This window comes from Pongo abelii, chromosome 5 (assembly GCF_028885655.2).
Source record: "Pongo abelii isolate AG06213 chromosome 5, NHGRI_mPonAbe1-v2.0_pri, whole genome shotgun sequence".
Taxonomy (NCBI): Eukaryota; Metazoa; Chordata; class Mammalia; order Primates; family Hominidae; genus Pongo; species Pongo abelii.
In genome coordinates, this window is record NC_071990.2 from 84,278,044 (window position 1) to 84,296,916 (window position 18,873).

The 18,873-nt window shown below is 37.6% G+C and overlaps 1 protein-coding gene across 10 annotated transcripts in view; it reads right to left on the bottom strand.

Moving 5' to 3' along the window:
• SNAP91 (synaptosome associated protein 91) overlaps nt 1–18,873 on the bottom strand; it is a 162,787-nt gene that overhangs the window by 12,686 nt on the left and 131,228 nt on the right. For 9 of the 10 annotated variants that reach the window (XM_054557032.2, XM_054557035.2, XM_054557033.2 and 6 more), the window contains 3 exons: nt 17,149–17,298; nt 12,723–12,753; nt 11,709–11,820 (listed from right to left, as the gene is read on the bottom strand). In XM_054557032.2, the coding sequence (XP_054413007.2) occupies nt 11,709–11,820; nt 12,723–12,753; nt 17,149–17,298 (293 nt within the window). 10 annotated transcript variants of the gene reach the window in all.

Sequence of the window (18,873 nt, forward strand, 5' to 3'; positions counted from 1 at the left end):
CTTTGATCAGTCCAATGTTCACAGCCCCAAAGAGTCTAGGAGGGTAGTAGGAAAAATGAATTTTTCCTCCCCTACAACATAAATAGACCTTTCTCTAAAGAAATGACCAATACAAATGATCAATACACACATGAAAAGATGTTAAACATTGTTAGTCATTAGGGAAATGCATATCAATGCCACAATGAAATACCACTTCATGCTCATTAGAATGATATAATAAATAATGAAATGAAAAATAACAAGTGTTGGGAGGATATAGAGAACTTGAAACCCTATGTATTACTGGTGGCAATGTAAAATGTAGCTGCTATGGAAAAGCTTGGCAGTTCCTCAAAAGTTAAACATCGACTTACACATGACCCAGAGTTCTATTCCTGGGTATATTCCAAATAGAATTGAGGATATATGCTCATATGAAAACTCATATATGATAATAAAAATCTATTATGTGTAATAGAAACAACATAAGTGTTCATCAACTGATGAGTGGATAAACAAAATGTGGTATATTCATAAAATGAAATATATTCAGCCATAAAAATGGAGTACTGATACATGCTTCAACATGGATAAACCTAGAAAATGTTATGCTAAGTAAAAGAAGCCAGGCATAAAAGGCTCTAAGGGTAAGGGGAAACTGAAAGGGACTGTGTTTCTTTTTGGGGTGATGGAAATATTCTGAAATAAGATAATGGTGATGGTTTCACAATGCTGTAAATATACTAAGAATCATTGAATTGTATACTTTAAGTTGTTAAAATAGTGAATTTAAATGTTATGTGAATTTTGTCTCAATAAAAATTTTTTCAAAAGAAAGAAAATACCTATAAAATTGTATTTCATATTAATGCTTTACCCATCATTTAAACAGGGTAGGCGGTAGGCTATTTACCAGACCTGAATTGCATCATTAGGACTTCAGGCTATGAAAGAAAAAAGGGCCTTATTAGTTATCAAAGCAAAATGAACCTGCAGAAATTCCTGATCAAATAAATGGTCAAATAATTTGAAGAAATTGAGTTAGTCATTTTGCTAAAATGGTAGATTAACTCTTAGATTCAGTGGTGATAAGATTTTAATTGGGATGCCACTTGACTGGTGCAGCTCTAGCACCTTGAGTTCTCATGTAAGCAAAATGAAGCCCAACATAAATAATAAAATGAAACTAGAGACTTTACCAATCAGAAATTGCCAACTAACAGATTCTAACTAGAGACTTTATCAAGCAGAGATCAACAACTAACCTCTAATTATGGTCCTTCTATTCTGATCAACCAAATATATTTTGTTGTACTTCTCTATCAGCCAATAAAAGTTCATGGTCCACACTGCTGTGCTGGACCTCTCTGAACCTCTTCTGTTTCTGAGAGGTACCTGATTCATGGATCATTCTTTGCTTAAATAAACTCTGTTAAACTTGCATAATCATAGCTCACTGTAAGCTCAAACTCTTGGGCTCAAGCAATCCTCCTGCCTCAGCCTCTCATATAGCTCTTAGTACAGGCATGTGTCACCACACCCAGCTAACTTTTTAATTTTTCTAGAGATGGGGCCTCACTATGCTGCCCAGGCTAGTCTCAAATTCCTGGCCTCAAGTGATCCCCCCGCCTCAGTTGCTGGGAGTATATGGGTGAGTTATCGCACCCAGCTCAACTTTGTTAAATTTATTTTGTCTAAAGCTTTTCTTTTAACAGTAATCTTCCTGCAAAATGCACACATTTCTGAATTGCAAATATCTTCCCACTTGTTCGATAAAAACTTAACAGGTCTTAATTCAAGATGGATTAAAGACTTAAATGTTAGACCTAAAACCATAAAAACCCTAGAAGAACACCTAGGCAATACCATTCAGGACATAGGCATGGGCAAGGACTTCATGTCTAAAACACCAAAAGCAACGGCAACAAAAGCCAAAATGGACAAATGGGATCTAATTAAACTAAAGAGCTAATGCACAGCAAAAGAAACTACCATCAGAGTGAACAGGCAACCTACAGAATGGGAGAAAATTTTTGCAATCTACTCATCTGACAAAGGGCCAATATCCAGAATCTAAAAAGAACTCAAACAAATTTACAAGAAAACAACAAACAACCCCATCAAAAAGTGGGCAAAGGATATGAATAGAGACTTCTCAAAAGAAGACATTTATGCAGCCAAAAGACACATGAAAAAATGCTCATGATCACTGGCCATCAGAGAAATGCAAATCAAAACCACAATGAGATACCATCTCACACCAGTTAGGATGGCGATCATTAAAAGGTCAAGAAACAACAGGTGCTGGAGAGGATGTGGAGAAATAGGAACACTTTTACACTGTTGGTGGGACTGTAAACTAGTTCAACCATTGTGGAAGTCAGTGTGGCGATTCCTCAGGGATCTAGAACTAGAAATACCATTTGACCCAGCCATCCCGTTACTGGGTATATACCCAAAGGATTATAAATCATGCTGCTATAAAGACACATGCACACGTATGTTTATGGCGGCACTATTCACAATAGGAAAGACTTGGAACCAACCCAAATGTCCAACAATGATAGACTGGATTAAGAAAATGTGTCACATATACACCATGGAATACTATGCAGCCATAAAAAAGGATGAGTTCATGTCTTTTGTAGGGACATGGATGAAGCTGGAAACGATTATTCTCAGCAAACTATCGCAGGGACAAAAAACCAAACACTGCATGTTCTCACTCATAGGTGGGAATTGAACAATAAGAACACTTGGACACAGGAAGGGGAACTTCACACACTGAGGCCTGTTGTGGGATGGGGGGAGGGGAGAGGGATAGATAGCATTAGGAGATATACCTAACGTAAATGATGAGTTAATGGGTGCAGCACACCAACATGGCACATGTATACATATGTAACAAACCTGCACGTTGTGCACATTAAAGTATAATAATAATAAAAACTTAATAGGTCTGCTGTGCACTATAAAACAGGAATAAGTAACCCAGGAAGCACAGGGCTCCTGATGGCCACGATGACAGAGCTCTGCCAGCAGACACAGTTCAATATTCAAGTCCTGCTAAGGTTTTTAGATCTAACTTGGGTTCTGTGATCTGAAAAATGTTATAGCTACACCTCTAAGAAGCAATTAAGGGAAATCTGGAATAAGTGGGGAAAAGTAATCTTACTTCTTATCTATCAATAAAAACTTTAAAAAGGCAGCAAAAGGATCCCCCTTCCCAAATCTGCATCCTTCATCTCCGTCTCAATAGCAAAGACCTGTAGATTACAAGGAAAATTTGGAAACACTGCTTTGCTGCTTCTGAAGCACTTGTTTCTGGTGTCTCTAGCTTCTTTTCCTTGAGTATTCCTAGAAAGAGACTATAAAGGAATAGAAGGTTGGAAGAGATCAACTGGGGAGGCAGGGTATAAAGGCATGTCGGAGAAAGCTAGAATAGTTCCCTCAGAATAATTTCTTAAGTAAAAGCAAAGCCACAGCTTTGTTAGGAAAGAACAGCTTTGTAAAAAATAAATGGAGTAAATGGTAGTAAATTTATAAAAGAATATAGATAAAACTTAGAATTAATAAAGATAAAATAACTATGCATAAGAAAGCCTTTATATTGTGGTGTAAAATGCTAAGTAAAATAAAAGAAATAAAACTTTATGTAACTCTTTATGGTAACAAATAGTTTCTGTTGTTCTAATTTCTCTTTCCGTAGCTGCTGTGGATACTTTATGCTAAAACTTTCCATATTTCCCTTTCTGGGGTTTAATTACCAATAATTAAAATTTTTCTGCTTCATAAACAAAAATAAGGAGTTTTGGGGTTAAAAAAATGAGACATTAATCTCAGTCTCTGTGAAAGTGCCTACCAATCAGTCAGCAGCTTTGTTATCCTAAAGATGCAAAACAGTTGTTAATTAAGTACTTGATGAATTCTTAACTTTGCACAGTTAATTCTTGATCTCAGGGTGGGTAATGGCCAAGGAAGTTCTTCAACTTAATATTACTTTTAAAGTGCTTTTTCCTTGTTCTCTTCCGGGTTAGTGGCCTCATTATTTAGCAAACTGCCTCACACAGAAACCTGGATGATATGGTTTGGCTGTCTTCCTACCCAAGTCTCATCTTGAATTCCCACGTGTTGTGGGAGGGCCTGGTGGGAGGTAATTGAATCATGGGGGCAGGTCTTTCCCATTCTGTTCTTGTGGTAGTGAATAAGTCAGTTTCCCCTAACAAGCTCTCTCTTAGCCTGCTGCCATCCATGTAAGACGTGACTTGCTCCTCATCTTCCACCATGATTGTGAGGCCTCCCCAGCCATGTGGAACTGTAAGTTCATGAAACCTCTTTCTTTTATAAATTGCCCAGTCTCGGGTATGTCTTGATCAGCAGTGTGAAAACAAACTAATATGGTAAAAACAGTACCAGTAGAGTGGAGCGCTGCAGAAAAGACACCCAAAAATGACGAATCAACTTTGGAACTGGGTAACAGGCAGAGGCTGGAACAGTTTGGAGGGCTCAGAAGAAGATAGGAAAATGTGGGCTGCGGTGGTCTCAGATGGAGATGAGGAACTTGTTGGGAATTGGAGCAAAGGTGATTCTTGTTATGTTTTAGCAAACAGACTGGTAGCATTTTGCCCCTGCCCCAGAGATTCGTGGAACTTTGAACTTCAGAAAGATGATTTAAGGTATCTGGTGGAATAAATTTCTAAGCCACTAAACATTCAAGAGGTGACATGGATGCTGTTAAAGCCAATCAGTTTTAAAACAGAAACAGAGCATAAAAGTTTGGAAAATTTGCAGCCTGACAATGTGATAGAAAAGAAAATCCCATTTTCTGAGGAGAAATTCAAGCCAGCTGCATAAATTTGCATAAGTAAAAAGGAGCCGAATGTTAGTCACCAACACAATGGGGAAAATGTCTCCAGGACATGTCAGAGACCTTTGTAGCAGCCCCTCTCATCATAGACCCGGAGGTTTACGGGGTGGCACAAAGTGGTTTCATGGGCCGGGCCCAGGGTCCCTCTGCTGTGTGCAGTCTAGGGACCTGGTGCCCAGTGTTTCAGCTGCTCCAGTTGTGATTCAAAGGGGCCAAGGTACAGCTCGGCCTGTTGCTTCAGAGGGTGGAAGTCCCAAACCTTGGCAGCTTACATGTGGTGTTGAGCCACAGAAGCCAAGAATTGAGGTTTGGGAACCTCCACATAGATTTCAGAAGATGTATGGAAATACCTGGATGCTCAGGCAGAAGTTTGCTGCAGGGGCAGGGCTCTCATGGAGAATCTCTGTTAGGGCAGTGCAGAGGGAAATGTGGGATGGGGGCCCCCACACAGAGTCCCTACTGGGGCACCACCAAGCGGAGCTATGAGAAGAGGGCCACTGTCCACCAGACCCCAGAATGGTAGATCCACTGACAGCTTGCACCATGGTCCTGGAAAAGCCACAGACACTCAACAGCAGCCTGTGAAAGCACCCAGGAGGAGGGCTATACCCTGCAAAGCTACAGGGATGGAGCTGCCCAAGGACCATGGGAGCCCACCTCTTTTTTTTTTCTTCAGGTGGAGTCTCGCTCTGTCATAAGGCTGGAGTGCAGTGGCACGATCTCGGCTCCCTGCAACCTCCGCCTCCCAGGTTCAAGCAATTTTCCTGCCTTAGCCTCCCAAGCAGCTGGGACTACAGGCATGTGCCACCATGATCAGCTAATTTTTGTATTTTTAGTAGAGATGGGGTTTCACCATGTTGGCCAGGATGGTCTCGATCTTTTGACCTTGTGATCTGCCTGCCTCGGCCTCCCAAAATGCTGGGATTACAGGTGTTAGCCACCATGCCTGGCCCGGTAGCCCACCTCTTGCATCATGTGTGACCTGGATATAAGACATGGTGTCAAAGGAGATCATTTTGGAGCTTTAAAATTTGACTCTCCCACTGGATTTTGGACTTGCATGGGGCCTACAGCCCCTTTGTTTTGGCCAATTTCTCCCATTTGGAATGGCGGTATTTACCCAAAGCCTGTACCCCCATTGTATCTAGGAAGTAACTAACTTGCTTTTGATTTTACAGGCTCATAGGTGAAAGAGACTTGCCTTGTCTCAGACGAGACTCTGGACTGTGGATTTTTGAGTTAATGCTGAAATGAGTTAAGACTTTGGGGGACTGTTGGGAAGGCATGATTGGTTTTGAAATGTGAAGATATGAGATTTGGGAGGGGCCAGGAGCAGAATGATATTGTTTGGCTGTGTCCCCACCCAAATCTTATCTTGAATTCCCATGTGTTGTGGGAGGGATGCAATGGGAGGTAACTGAATCATAGGGGCAGGTCTTTCCTGTGCTGTTCTTGTGATAGTAAGTCTCACAAGATCTGATGGTTTAATAAGGGGGAGTTTCCCTGCATAAGCTCTTCCTTTGCCTGCTGCCATCCATGTAAGATATGACTTGCTCCTCCTTGTCTTCCGCCATGATTGTGAGGCCTCCTCAGCCACGAGTCCGTTAAACCTCTTTTTCTTGTAAATTGCCCAGTCTCGGGTATGTCTTTATCAGCAGTGTGAAAACGGAATAAAACACTGGGCAACCACTGTCTTAGTTGCCTCATCCATAAAAATCCCCACTTGTGTGGATTCTAACTGAAAATTTGTCTTCTTCTCTTCCTTTGTACCCTAACTCAGGCTCTAAACTTTTTTTCCTTTTGTTTTTTTTGAGACAGGGACTCACTGTCGCCCAGGGCTGGAGTGTAGTAGTGCAATCTTGGCTCACTGCAACCTCCTCCTCCTGGGTTCAAGTGATTCTCCCACCTCAGCCTCCTGAGTAGCTGAGAATACAGGCACATGCCACCATGGCTTGCTAAGTTTTGCATTTTTTTTTTTGGTAGAGATGGGGTTTCACCATGTTGGCCATGGCTGGTCTTGAACTCCTGACCTTAAGTGATCCGCCTGCCTTGGCCTCACAAAGTGCTGGGATTACAGGCATGAGCCACAGTGCCCAGCCAACTTTTTTTTCCTTTTTTTACCCTACAGCCTGTCTGCCAGATACTAATGTTCTCACCACCTTACCTTCCAATACCTTTAACTCACTTTAGACTGTGCTACTACCAGTGATTGTTCTGAAACTAACTTGTTAAAAAACAAAAGTTTTATCCTGGTGATAAGGGCAACATCACCAAAGTATAAATTCCTTAGAACAACAAATAAGGCCTTTCTAATTCTGCACAGAAGAGAATAGGAAAATTAATTCCTTTACTTTGATAATGATAATATAGATTACATTGTGAGATTTAATGTCATTATGTAGTATTAATAGACTTACCAAATCAGTTCTAAAAAAGCTTTTTTCTTCCTTTGGGAATTTTATTCAGATTTATTTACTCTCTCTCCTCCTTCCCACAGCAAAATAGAGGCTATCAAATGTTTCATACCTAAGAATGGAGGGCAGCCCCCTGGGATGGAGTGCTACTTGCTTATGGTCTCAGCACCTGGGCCAACAGGCACAAGCCATGTTTAGGGTCCCAGGGTAATAATGATGATAGTCCTTTTCACCCTCAAACCTTTATTCCTGGTTTGGAAATAAATCATGTAGTCATCCTAGGCATAAGTTGGTTTAAAAGAGATCTGTAGTTTTCTACTGAATATCCTTCGTAAGAATTAAATTGAAACCCTTTATTTTATAGCTAAATATGAAAACTGTCCTCTTAAGTACTGTTTTAAAATAATGCATAGAAAGATATAAAGGGAAAAATATCTAGATTTAATAGGTATTTTTATCATTGTTATCTGTTAGAAACCATTTCTTAAAACTAAGTTATTTCATACTGTGAACTCACCAAAGTCGGAGAAAGTTAAGTGCCTAAATTTCCTGTTCTCTCACAAACACCACAAGATGAGGTGGAAAGACCAGAGGAAATGAATTTAGAGAACCCAAGTCTGAGCACAAAAGGTATTTTCCTTAGAAACTATGTAATTTAATTAATACTACTAGTACTGCTTAGTAGTAAATTCTTCATTCAAAAGGCCTTTTTCAAATTGATTCGAACTTATTAAACTATTTTTAAAACTTTTATATATACAAATAGCAAAACAGCTATTTAAAAGAAAATGTGTTCTAGGCCGGTGTGGTGGCTCATGCCTGTAATCCCAGCACTTTGGGAGGCCGAGGCGGGAGGATCACCTGAGGTCAGGAGTTTGAGACCAGCCTGGCCCAACATGGTGAAACCCCATCTCTACTAAAAACTACAAAAATTAGCCGGGCATGGTGGCAGGCACCTGTAGTCCTAGCTACTTGGGAGGCTGAGGCAGGAGAATCGCTTGAACCCAGGAGGCAGAGGTTGCAGTGAGCCAAGAATGTGCCATTGCACTCTGTCTCAAAGAAAAAAAGAAAGAAAAGAAAAGAAAATGTGTTCTATATCCCAAAACTCAGATATTTAAATTAATTTCTAGAACACAATATTCTAATGGTGTATTTCTAAAACATTTTAATTAGATTTTTTTTTTATTATACTTTAAGTTTTAGGGTACATGTGCACAATGTGCAGGTTTGTTACATATGTATACATGTGCCGTATTGGTGTGCTGCACCCATTAACTCATCATTTACATTAGGTATATCTCCTAATGCTATTCCTCTCCCCTCCTCCCATCCCACTACAGGCCCCAGTGTGTGATGTTCCCCTTCCTGGGTCCATGTGTTCTCATTGTTCAATTCCTACCTATGAGTGAGAACATGTGGTGTTTGGTTTTTTTTCCTTGTGATAGTTTGCTGAGAATGATGGTTTCCAGCTTCATCTATGTCCCTACAAAAGACATGAACTCATCATTTTTTATGGCTGCATAGTATTCCATGGTGCATATGTGACACATTTTCTTAATCCAGTCTATCATTGTTGGACATTTGGGTTGGTTCCAAGTCTTTGCTATTGTGAATAGTGCCACAATAAACATACGTGTGCATGTGTCTTTATAGCAGCATGATTTATAATCCTTTGGGTATATACCCAGTAATGGGATGGCTGGGTCAAATGGTATTTCTAGTTCTAGATCCCTAAGGAATCACCACACTGACTTCCACAATGGTTGAACTAGTTTACAATCCCACCAATAGTGTAAAAGTGTTCCTATTTCCCTACATCCTCTCCAGTACCTGTTGTTTCCTGACTTTTTAATGATTGCCATTCTAACTGGTGTGAGATGGTATCTCATTGTGGTTTTGATTTGCATTTCTCTGATGGCCAGTGATGATGAGCATTTTTTCATGTGTTTTTGGCTGCATAAATGTCTTCTTTTGAGAAGTGTCTGTTCATATCCTTCGCCCACTTTTTGATGGGGTTGTTTTTTTCTTGTATATTTGTTTGAGTTCATTGTAGATTCTGGATATTAGCCCTTTGTCAAGGCTGGTTCAACATATGCAAATCAATAAACGTAATCCAGCATATAAACAGAACCAAAGACAAAAACCACATGATTATCTCAATACATGCAGAAAAGGCCTTTGACAAAATTCAACAACCCGTCATGCTAAAAAATCTCAATAAATTAGGTATTGATGGGATGTATCTCAAAATAATAAGAGCTATCTATGACAAACCCACAGCCAATATCATACTGAATGGGCAAAAACTGGAAGCATTCCCTTTGAAAACTGGTACAAGACAGGGATGCCCTCTCTCACCACTCCTATTCAACATAGTGTTGGAAGTTCTGGCCAGGGCAATCAGGCAGGAGAAGGAAATAAACGGTATTTAATTAGGAAAAGAGGAAGTCAAATTGTCCCTGTTTGCAGATGACATGATTGTATATCTAGAAAACCCCATCATCTCAGCCCAAAATCCCTTAAGCAGATAGGCAACTTCAACAAAGTCTCAGGATACAAAATCAATGTGCAAAAATCACATGCATTCGTATACACCAATAACAAACAGAGAGCCAAATCATGAGTGAACTCCCATTCACAATTGCATCAAAGAGAATAAAATACCTAGGAATCCAACTTCAAGAGATGTGAAGGACCCCTTCAAGGAGAACTACAAACCACTGCTCAATGAAATAAAAGAGGATACAAACAAATGGAAGAACATTCCATACTCATGGGTAGGAAGAATCAATATCGTGAAAATGGCCATACTGCCCAAGGTAATTTATAGATTCAATGCCATCCCCATCAAGCTACCAATGACTTTCTTCACAGAATTGGAAAAAACTACTTTAAAGTTCATATGGAACCAAAAAAGAGCCCGCATTGCCAAGTCAATCCTAAGACAAAAGAACAAAGCTGGAGGCATCATGCTACCTGACTTCAAACTATACTACAAAGCTAGAGTAACCAAAACAGCATGGTACTGTTACCAAAACAGAGATATAGACCAATGGAACAGAACAGAGCCCTCAGAAATAATGCTGCATATCTACAACCATCTGATCTTTGACAAATCTGACAAAAACAAGAAATGGGGAAAGGATTCTCTACTTAACAAATGGTGCTAGGAAAACTGGCTAGCCATATGTAGAAAGCTGAAACTGGATCCCTTCCTTACACCTTATACAAAAATTAATTCAAGATGGATTAAAGACTTAAATGTTAGACCTAAAACCATAAAAACCCTAGAAGAACACCTAGGCAATACCATTCAGGTCATAGGCATGGGCAAGGACTTCATGTCTAAAACACCAAAAGCAATGGCAACAAAAGCCAAAATTGACAAATGGGATCTAATTAAACTAAAGAGCTTCTGCACAGCAAAAGAAACTACCATCAGAGTGAATGGGCAACCTACAGAATGGGAGAAAATTTTAAATTGGAATTTATATTAATTTACTTCTTGCATGTTTGTTTGGCTGGTGGTGGTGAATGATGATTAAGAATTAATTCAGCTAACAAGGAATGGATGACATCAAGAAAGCCTTAGAGATGGGTTTGATTTAGATAGGTGGAGGTGGTAAGCAAAGGTGGAAAACTGCCAGTAAGTTTGGGAAACAGTGATTAGCTTAGTTTTGCTAAACACAGAGTGTATATAGAAAAATTATACAGTTTGCTACTCTGAAAACACGTTCTTTTTGTGTCAGCAAATTTCACAAAGCAATAGTTGGTCTTAATTTCCAGTCATGTGTTCTTTCCCAGAGTGAATGGCAGTATTAATATATTAATAGAAATTTAAAATACAGACATGAAATCTATTTAAACCTTATAGAGAAGATGGTGTGAGTAGTTCCAATTTTTAAAATGGTGAGCAAAAGTAATAGGATTTTAAAACGAACTTACACAATACAAAACTGCCCAATCTTTCTGGTAAGAAAAAGTTTTTGCTTACTAAGACAATCAGAAAATTTGGGCAAGAAATACGATAAGATAGATAAAATGATCAATGATATTAAGTGCTTTTGATAAATGATTTTCATAATTTTACAAACATGGAAGTATAAATATTAATTAAAATATTTAAAATTTTGAAAAGGTCTTAATCATTATTAAATATAAAGTCATTGGAATCTGCATTTTGGTAACTTTTGCATCTTGCTTAGTTTTGCGTCTTGCTTATTTACTCTCTCTCCCCCTTCCCACAGCAAAATAGAGGCTATCAAATGTTTTCATACCTAAGAATGGAGGGCAGCCCCCTGGGCTGGAGTGCTACTTGCTTATATTTCTTCAATGCAGAGGAATAAGTACACCGTCGGCAGCAAAGTTAGCAAAATGCACCCTACTCTACACACTTGGAAACTGGCAAACTGCCTGCGCTGCCCTGGGCTCTGACTGCTACATACCAAAGGTGCACTTGGTGGAACGCCTGCTGACCAGGTTGCCGGAGCTACTTTCGGCTGCCAGTTGGCTCCACCAGTCAACTTTTTCTCTCCAGCATTCCACTGAAGATCTCCCCTAAAATCAGCCATGCAAAACAAGCAAACAAACAAAAAAACACAAATCAGAAAAAAATGGTGTGTAGCTCCTTAGATTATTTTATTTGGGTTTAAAAGCAGTTTCTTTGAGTCAAGTGGTATAGTAATAAGAACAGCAGTTAAAACTTACAGAGGAATCTTGTCATGCTGTATCTAAGAAAGCTTAAAAGCATTTGAAAAAAAATCATTTAGAGTTTGGACCTCAATAAGTATAGGAATTTCCTATCCTCTATAAAGAAAAGTATGTCAGAAAAATCCAACTGGATTCATTTGTTATTAAAAATGCAAATAAATATATCATATATACTGTACACTTAGATTTTGTTGAATTTAAGATGCACTGATGATGGCACTTTCTGGATCTTAGAGGGTTCAGCAGAATGTTTCACACAACTGTATCATGACTGCAACCTGCCTTACAGTGATCGTAAGACACCATCCACTGAAAAATATGTCTCAATTTCAATGACAAAACATACGTCTAAAAAAGAATATATTGTTTACCATTTTTACTATCTTTCCTTACAATTAATACTCCATGAAAGACTTTTTAAAATTCATGTTAGCTAGAACTATGGTAATGAATCTAGAATTTAATGGTATTAAAATATTCAAGCCACAATTCCCAAATATTTCTAGATATAACTTAGTGACAATCTCGGAGACTGAAATAGATTATTCCTTTTCATTGCAAAGCAACAGTTTGGAGCTTCCAGTAGAATAACAACAAAAATCTGGGATGAAATAAAAACCAATTGTGAAATTATATGAAATTATCTAGCATGAGAATGAATAATTACTCCAATGAGTAAAATGGTTGATAGTCTCAAATGAATACAAATATACTGTCAAAAGGAAATCACAAAATTTCCAAACACTTACTTTTTTGATGTGGTACCAGAAATTCCAAGATCTATAAATGGATAGAAGAAAAAAGAATGTAAATCTCTACACTCAGCTTATATGATATGACATTTAAAAGATCAAATAATCAGAAGTCTATAAAAAAGTCCTTATTTTGCCTAGGAATGACTGCATTCAGTTATACAGAAAAGAAACTATATTAGGAAATATTTTCATAAATTAAAGATTTTCTTTTACTTCATGTTAGACTTAAGGATCCATTTTAATGTCAACTGGTGTCCAGAAAAGAGCAAACACAGCAGGTTGGATGCTGCTATTTTAGAAAGGCTGCTATCCGGGAACTTGGTTAGTAAATTGTTTTCTATACTGGGATAAAACTTGCCCTAAATGATAAAGGTGGATCACTGTGCCTACACTACTATTCGTACACATGATATAGTTTATGCTGAATATCCACTTTCATTCTGCAAGTCTGAAATTTTGGCACATGCCAAGCAGAAATGCCTACATGATCACTGCCCAATAAATACTCCGGGTGTGGAGTTTCTAATGGTTTTCTTTAGGCATAAACACCTCATATATGCTGCTGCATTTTTGTTGCTGGGTGAAGAGTATGTTCTTCTCCTCAAGGGAGAGACATAGCATAAGGAAGTCTGCATGTGGACTCTTCTAGACTCTGCTTGTCTTTTCCCCTTATCATCAGCCGTATATCCTTCCTCTGCTTCCGTAATAAATCTCAGCTGTGGGTACAACGATGTGCTGAGTCCCATGTGTCCTTCTAGTGGCTCTGTGAATCCCCTGACATAGTCGGCTTAATCAATCTGCTCTAATATCAATTCATTTATTACTTCAGAAAATATTTTGTGAGCATCTACATATGCCAGGCACTGTTTTAGGCACCCGGAACATATTAGTAAAGAAAACAGTCAGAGAGTCCTATCCTGGAGGAACTTGCACTCCGATGGTGTCAGACAGATGACAAAATAATTAAAAAGTAAATTATATAGGCTGCTAGAAGGCGATATGGAAAGCTTATGGAAAAATGAAAAGGAAGGGCAAAGTAAGTGGGGTTGAAGGGGTAGGATAAGCATGGGGCCAGAGAATACTATACAGGGTGCTTGGGGAAGGATTCATAGAAGTGAGACTTGGGCAAAGCTGAACAGAGTCTGGGTGAGAGCTTTCTAGGCAGAGGGAAGAGCCAGGACAACAGCCCTAATCAGGTGCACAATCAATGTATTAGAGGATGAAGTTAATATTTATTTCTTACCAAATATTGGCATTACAAAACAGAATAAGGCATATATTAACTGAACACCAAATATAAAAATGATTACCCATAATTTTAATTTTTTTTAAAAGACAAAATTTACTTTAAAATTTATTTTTCAATTAGACTATAAAACTAAATATATGTGTATTAAATGATTAAAAAGCTAAACCAAGTATTGATGCCTGTTCATGTGAAAAAGCAAAAGAAAGCACAAGTGTATCTTACACATGTATACATGAATCCCTTGTCAAATTTCGTAGCAGATAGGAATGAGTTACTTGAGGGCCTGGGCCTCTGTTGCAAGCTAGGTCTCCTGGGAAGAAGGCTCTGGGATGGAGATTAGCATGCAGGAGATTTATTTTGAAAGGGAAGTGAGGAAACTGTGATTGGGCAAGACTGCAATGCAGTCTCAATAGAAGCGTCAGCTAACACTGAAAAATGTTTTATAAAAACATTTTTCTTGAGATATAGTTCACATACCATAAAATTCACCCTTTTAAAGTACGTAATTCAATGGTTTTAGTTTATTCACAGTGTTAATATAGAACTTTTTTGTCACCACAAAAAGAAACCCTATACCAACTAGCAGTCACTCCTCTTCCTCTCCACTTCCCTCAGCCCCTTGAAGCCCCAATCTACTTCCTGTCTGTATGCATTTGTCTATTCTGAACATTTCATATAAATGGAATCATATATGAAAATATGTAGTCTTTTGTGACCGACTTCTTTCACTTGGCACGTTTTCACAGCAAATCCAGTTGCAGCATGTATCAGTACTTCATTTCTTTTTATTGCCAAATAATATTTCATTATGTAGATATATCATTTTTTTAATCCATTCATCAAGTGATGAACATTAGGGCTGTCTACTTTTTGGCTATTATGAATAACGATACTATAAACATTCATGTACAAGTTTTTGTGTGCATACACATTTTCATTTCCACTCCATACACCTAGGAGTGGAAATGCTGAGTCATACGATAATCTATGTTTAACATTTTGAGTAACTATCAGACTTCTTTCTATAGCAGCTAAACCATGTTACATTTTTACCAGCAATGTCTGTGGGTTTCAAGTTTTCCATATCCTCATCAATACTGGTTATATGGCTTTTTAATTATCTCCATCCTATTGGGTATAAAGTGATATCTTATTTGGTTTTGATTTGCATTTCACTGATGAATAATGGTGAGCACCTTTTCATGTGCATATTGGCCATCTGTATATATTCTTTGGAGAATATAGGGTGCTTGGGTCAAAAGGTCTATTCAAATAAATTCTTTACCATTTTAAAAATTGCATTATTTGTGTTTTCGTTATTGAATTGTGAGAGTTCTTTATTCTGAGTACAGGTCTCTTATCTGATAAATGATTTGCAAATATTTTCTCCCATTCTATGGTTTGTCCTTTCACTTTCTTAATGTTATTGTCTACTGCACAAAAGTATTAAATTTTGATATATTCCTATTTATCTATTTTTTCTTTTGTCTCTTGTACTTTTGGTGTCATATCTAAGAAACCAAACATAACTTAATCTCAGGTCATAAAGATTTACTCCTATGTTTTCTTCTAAAAGTTGCATAGATTTAGCTCTTACAATTGGTTGTATGACTTATTTTGAATTAATTTTTTCTGTATAAGTAAAGGGTAAAATTTCATTCTTTTTCATGAGTTATTTAGTCTTTCCCCAATTTTTTTCTCCTGAAAAGAATGTCTTTTCCCTCACTGAATGGTCTTGGTATCCTTGTCAAAAATCATTTGACTATATATGTGGGTTTATTTCTGAGATCTTTATTCTATACCTTTGGTCTCTATGTCTATCCTTATTCCAGTACCATTTGTCCTGATTATTGTAGCTTTGTAGAAGTTTTGAAATTGGAAACATGATTGCTTCAAATTTTTTCTTTTTCAAGATTGTCTGGCTATTGCTCTAGCGGGTTAGCTTCTTTCAGCTGGGATCATTCTCAAAGGTGGTTGACAGCTGAGGGCTGTGTGTTGGTGGCACTCTCAGCAGCTGGAGGCATAAGTCCTTTATTTCTGAAAGGGGATACATTATAGTATGCAGAGAAAGAAGTCACTTCATGAGATGAAATTTTAGTGTAGGAGGAAATATTCAAATAACCTCTCCCCGGGTATCATAAAAGCATTTTCATGGTTGCTCAAATCACAGGGAAGCAATGGAAAACAAAATGTATGTCCACAGGCAAATTCACAGGTAAAGAAGTCTGTATCTGTGATCTGCTAAACTTTTGATACTACCTTGAATAATATTACATATCTACAGTGGTAAACTCATTCACATGAATACAAAATTCAGAATTAAGAGCAAAGGTAGATCTTTATAATAGCTTCCCTCCTCGCTAGGACTCTCTCCTTTACCCACTCAGCTCTAGCCACTCATCTCCTGGATGTCCCTTGAATCTTCCAGGCAAACTTCTGCCTCAAAGCCTTTGCACTGACTATTTCATTTTCCTGCAGATGTCCTTCTTTAGATCATCACATAGTTTACCCCTTTACCTTCAAAATCTTTGCTCAAATTTTACCTTCTTATTGAGGCTTACTCTAACTCCTACCCTGTAGCACTCCCAGCTCTCCTTTGTCTGTTCTGTTTTTTTCTCCATGGCACTTATGATCTATCACACTATAGAATTTATTTATTTTAAAGTTTGTGTCTGCCCTTCCTAAGTGCCATAAGTACAGATATTTTTATCTGTTTTGCTCACTGGTTTATCTCTAGAGCCTGGAAGAATGCTTGGTATTCAATAAATATTTGTTGAACAAATGACTGAAACTCAGTTGGATACTCAATTTATAAAGATACTATACTTCATGTAAGTTACCCTATGTTCTTATTTCCAAATGAAATGGAAAGTTAAGTGCTTTTTACACATAATACACTTGGTTTCGTACTTGTATATGCTCCCTGATTATACCTTTAATAATTTAGACTAAAATGACATGGGTATTGCTCGTGAGCCAATGGCATAGGAACTGTTTGCCTTCCAAGGACCTGCACTGGGTAAAGCACTAAGTATTTCTATTCCCTCCCTGCCATACTCACCCATAAGAGAGTCCAGAAACAAAACATATGAGATGAGAGAGAGAGAGAGAGAGAAACAAAAAACAATTCACATATGCTTCAGTTAAAAAAAAACAAACTAGATTACTCACTGCCTACTAAGCTGGCAAGAGATGAATCAAGATCACTTCCAAGGGCTTTGCTAGCTGCCATCGCAGGACTGGGTGGTACCATTGAGACAGGTGCAGGCTGCCCAGCTGGTGCCATGGTTGGCATCAAAAGATCACCTAGACCATCAAACACTGGAAATCAAATAGACTAGGTTCAGAATAATTGAAAACAAAAAAAGATGATATGCGAAATTAAAGTAAAACTGTCTTTTGATACTATGGAAACAAGTGAATATAAAATCTTATAAAAGAAGGCAAGTAATTCACACTTTTCATGACTGTAACACCAAGAAGAACATGTCGACATATGTCTACTCATAAAGTATGAAAATATTAATGAACATGAACAAGGATGGAAAAAAATCTGTATAATGTACAGGAATGAACACAGACTTCGCAGCCAGAACTGGGCTTCAATTCAGCTGCATGACTCACTGGCTATATGACTTTAAGAAAGTTACTCTCTGAGATTTTTAGTTTTCTCATCTGTAAATGGGAAGAGTATGACCAATACATGGCTTTGTTGTAAATATTAAATTAGGTGATATATGTCATGGGTTTATTATAATGCTTGCTTTATATAGGCATTCAATATTGCCATTGTTGCTCTTATTCGCGAAAATACTTCTAATGTGCTTTATGGTGAAATCTAAATAATTTACTCTGAAAACCTAAAATGTTTACCTTAAAAATAATTCTTAAATGAGAAATCAATGCATCTCTTGGTTTCCTACGAAATTAGGAAACAAAATAACATCTGATATAACAGTCAGCATCTAGTAATAGGTACCTGAAAAAGTTGATCACATTTTAAAAGTAATAATTTTGATTTTTTTCTCTCTCATTAGAGCAATCATTTCTAGTTGTAACTCTAAGGGCATAAGTAAATTAAATACTATTTTAAGTATTAGGGATCAAATGCACCATTGATGGCTCCTGATCACCAAATAAGTTGCTAATTGTTCAGTTCCTAGAATACAGAAAGTCCATTCAAAATGCAGACACATAGCATTTGCATAAGATGTTACTAATATGTTATCTATGTAAAAAGCTTTGTAGTTGTAAAATTTTATCAAAAAACTATGCATATCTACCATAACAACTACTATACAATAATTTTAAAGTGAAAAAGGACAGCATTCAACTAGGCACTGGCAATAGAAGCAACCAAATTGTCAGGCAGAGGATTTATTTAGGGTGTTTCTGAAACACATTTAATTGCCAAAAACTCACCAAGTGAAAATTTGTAGTAAGGACCCAGCATGGGAAGAGTAGAATGGAAGAGAATACAAACAAAATGACAGCAGTGATGAAAGGTTAAAGGCAGGCAAAGAATACTATTTGTGTCTCAACTTCATAAAACTGAGGGCCATGCAGGCTTCAGAGGATGTAAGCAACAGCAGTGGGAGTGTTCACATATTCAAACACTGTACAAAGATTTAGTACAAAGTATTTGTTTTTCTTTAACCATCTCTAAACCATGTGCATGTAAGCTCATGCAAATAGATGGTGTGCAGTTTAAGTTAGATTTCTGCTAAAAATAAACAGAAACAGAGAAAGGATTGCAGGTTATTCTTATGGATACCAATATGTACTATAAATTTTAATTTAAGTTACTGAATGAGAGATTTATTAACGTTTTATAAACCAAATTATCACTCAATATTTGCTTGTTGTAAATTTCCTGATAGCATACTAACCTTAGGT